Source organism: Ananas comosus, linkage group 2, assembly GCF_001540865.1.
Source record: "Ananas comosus cultivar F153 linkage group 2, ASM154086v1, whole genome shotgun sequence".
Taxonomy (NCBI): domain Eukaryota; kingdom Viridiplantae; phylum Streptophyta; class Magnoliopsida; order Poales; family Bromeliaceae; genus Ananas; species Ananas comosus.
Window position 1 is genome coordinate 7,228,828 of NC_033622.1, and position 2,736 is coordinate 7,231,563.

At 44.1% G+C, this 2,736-nt stretch overlaps 1 protein-coding gene across 1 annotated transcript; it reads left to right on the forward strand.

Annotated features, from left to right (window-relative positions):
• On the forward strand, positions 240-2,520 carry LOC109706864 (2-oxoglutarate-dependent dioxygenase DAO-like). The gene is made up of 3 exons (XM_020227878.1): positions 240-613; positions 1,289-1,604; positions 2,075-2,520. The coding sequence occupies exons 1-3, from the start codon at positions 291-293 to the stop codon at positions 2,315-2,317; spliced, it is 882 nt and encodes a 293-aa protein (XP_020083467.1). The 5' UTR covers positions 240-290; the 3' UTR covers positions 2,318-2,520.

Here is a 2,736-nt window from a genome sequence, read left to right on the forward strand (position 1 = left end):
CTCCTATGCTTTTAAAAGTACCAAGTTATCGGTGCTTGTGGATTTTTAGTCATTGGATTAAGAGATATGCGGTTAGGATGATCTGGACCCTTTAGGGTTGAGTGGGTGGTTTGTTGAATAGTATAATTTAATGGTTGAAAATGATTCGTGTTGTAGATCTAACAGTAAAAAACTTAAAAGCACTAAAATAAAGTAAATTTAAATAAAATAAAGAAAAATGAAATAAAACAAGCATGAGGGACAATGCGGACTAGAGTCAACGCTGGAAAGCATCCGGCGGAGGACGCGAGATGGTTGCGATCCCGGTGGTGGATCTGGCGGCGGAGGGCCATGGGCAGCTTCTGCTGGATGCGTGCCGGTGGCCGGGCTGCTTCCGGGTGGTCAACCATGGCATTCCGGCGGCGCTGCAGGCGGAGATGAAGGCCGCCGTCCGCTCCCTCTTCGACCTCCCCGCCGACGTCAAGCTCCGCAACGCCGACGTCATTGCCGGCAGCGGCTACATGTGCCCCACTACCGTGAACCCGCTCTACGAGGCCTTCGGCCTCTACGACGCCGCCTCCCCCGCCGACGTCGACGCCTTCTGCTCCTGCCTCGACGCCCCGCCCCACCACAGGTACGCCCGGCAGACAAGATATGGAATTAACGCCTCTGACCATGGCCTGCGTGCGAAACTCTTCAGTCCGCAATCGTTGGCCCTTTTGAAACAGACGCGCCTGCATCATTTATTTTCTCTCTTTCATTTGTTTTCCTTTTAGTCATTTTTAATTAATTAATTAACTAATTGCCATTCAGATCGGTTACCAAAAATTCGTTGGTAGTTCGCGCAGGTTTTACGAGTCTCACTATTCCTACTCGGCATGGAACGATCGATCGATTATGAAGCGGAGCTGTCATTAATTTATAATAAAATTTTCAATTAATGAATTTTTTTAAAAGAGGAGCTTTTAGGGCCACGTAAGGATAGAAATTAATGTTGTTCAATAATTTAACATGATGATAACCGTCGGTGTTAGGCACGGCTTCTAGCAGTAGGGATCAACTAGAGCGGCAGCTGATCGAAGACTGTCCATTCAGGATGACATAATAACATTATCACCGCCAAACCATATGAATCGTCACAAGCTTGGAGGGTTGATACTTAATTTCCCCTAGTTACAACTTACAAGCTCGTTCCTTGCGGCGTAATTCGATTCTCCTACTCTACTCAATTGAGGTTCATATATATATATATATACTTATGCGTGAACTAATTGACTGGCAAGGATTCATCATGGTCTTCTACTTTCAGGGAGACTATTAGATTTTATGCTTCGCATCTTCACCCTCTAGTGGCGAGCATTGCAAGCAAAATAGCAGAGAGCCTGGGCCTGGTGGGCTACTCATTCAGTGACTGGCCTTGCCAGTTTAGGATGAACAGATACAACTTCACCCCAGAAACTGTTGGCTCCTCGGGTGTGCAAATTCACACGGACTCGGGGTTCCTCACAGTGCTGCAGGAAGACGAATCCGTTGGGGGCCTTGAGGTGATGGACGCTAACGGCACGTTTGTGGCTGTTGATCCTCTTCCGGGTTCCCTCCTTGTCAACCTAGGCGACGTTGCAAAGGTAGGGATATATTTCCTTTGAAGTTGAATTATGGGTGCTTTAATTTTGGTCTCCAAAATAGGCTTTGTATCGCTCTCTCAAAGTGTTAGATGTTCAGCATGGCATGTAAAAATTTTCATTGTTGTATGATCTTGTTGTTGTTCTTCGCTCTAGAATGAATTGCCTAACAAGTTGTCGGTAAAATCATGGATCATGGGACTTATTTTTCCAACCATAGCATACATGGTCATTGCTAAATTCGAACTTTGGAGTCCTAATTGTTTAAAAATTACTTTACGGCGATTTTATGATATCAAGGGTAACATGTTTGCAAAGAATTTGTGAATATGTGCTAGAGCTAATTATGTACATTTAATTAACTTTTTATTTAACATTTTCTTTTCTTCATCATTAGTCTGGAATTATTTCTTGTACTAGTACATGTTTCAACCTGCACTTTCTTCTTTTGAAAACAAATAATGGTTATGAAGGTGTGGAGTAACGGGATACTGCACAACGTAAAGCACCGAGTTCTTTGCAAAGAAGCGGCAACTCGGATCTCTATAGCCTTATTTCTGCTAGCACCAAAGGATGACAAAGTAGAAGCACCAGCCGAACTGGTGGGTCCGAAGATCCCGCGCCTCTACCGATCTTTTTATTATGAAGACTACCGGAAGCTACGGTTCTCCTCCGAACTGCAAGCAGGTGAAGCCCTCTCACTTCTAGCTGCATGAGAAGCAACTACCAGAGCATAGTACCACCCCCGGTGGCACCATAATTTTCACAAACAATGGAGAACCATAATATGCAGTATAAGAGGATAAAATAAATGGTGCTTGTGGAAGTATATTACTTGTGTAATAATAACACGGAATAGACTGAACTTTGTTTCGTTTGTGCCCGTTTGTTATATATGCGCTCAAATGTTATACTTTCATTGTCACGCCCCTGCCCCGCCTATTTGGCTGAGTTCAGGTACGCCGACAGACCGCCGAACGAATAGAGTTTTCCCTATACGTCCTAGGCGTCGCAATCAATACAATACAAGGGTTCCAACCAGGAACAGTATTCAACATACAGATTGCATAAGGAAGTATCAAAAACATAAACAGCCAACTATTACAAGCATTCACATACATGCTTTTACATTTCC

Excerpts from the sequence above, each read along its gene's own strand:
- LOC109706864 (XM_020227878.1), top strand. The coding sequence starts at position 291 with ATGGTTGCGATCCCGGTGGTGGATCTGGCGGCGGAGGGCCATGGGCAG. Across the intron at positions 614-1,288 it reads GACGCCCCGCCCCACCACAG|GGAGACTATTAGATTTTATG; the intron begins GTACGCCCGGCA and ends TTCTACTTTCAG. Across the intron at positions 1,605-2,074 it reads ACCTAGGCGACGTTGCAAAG|GTGTGGAGTAACGGGATACT; the intron begins GTAGGGATATAT and ends ATGGTTATGAAG.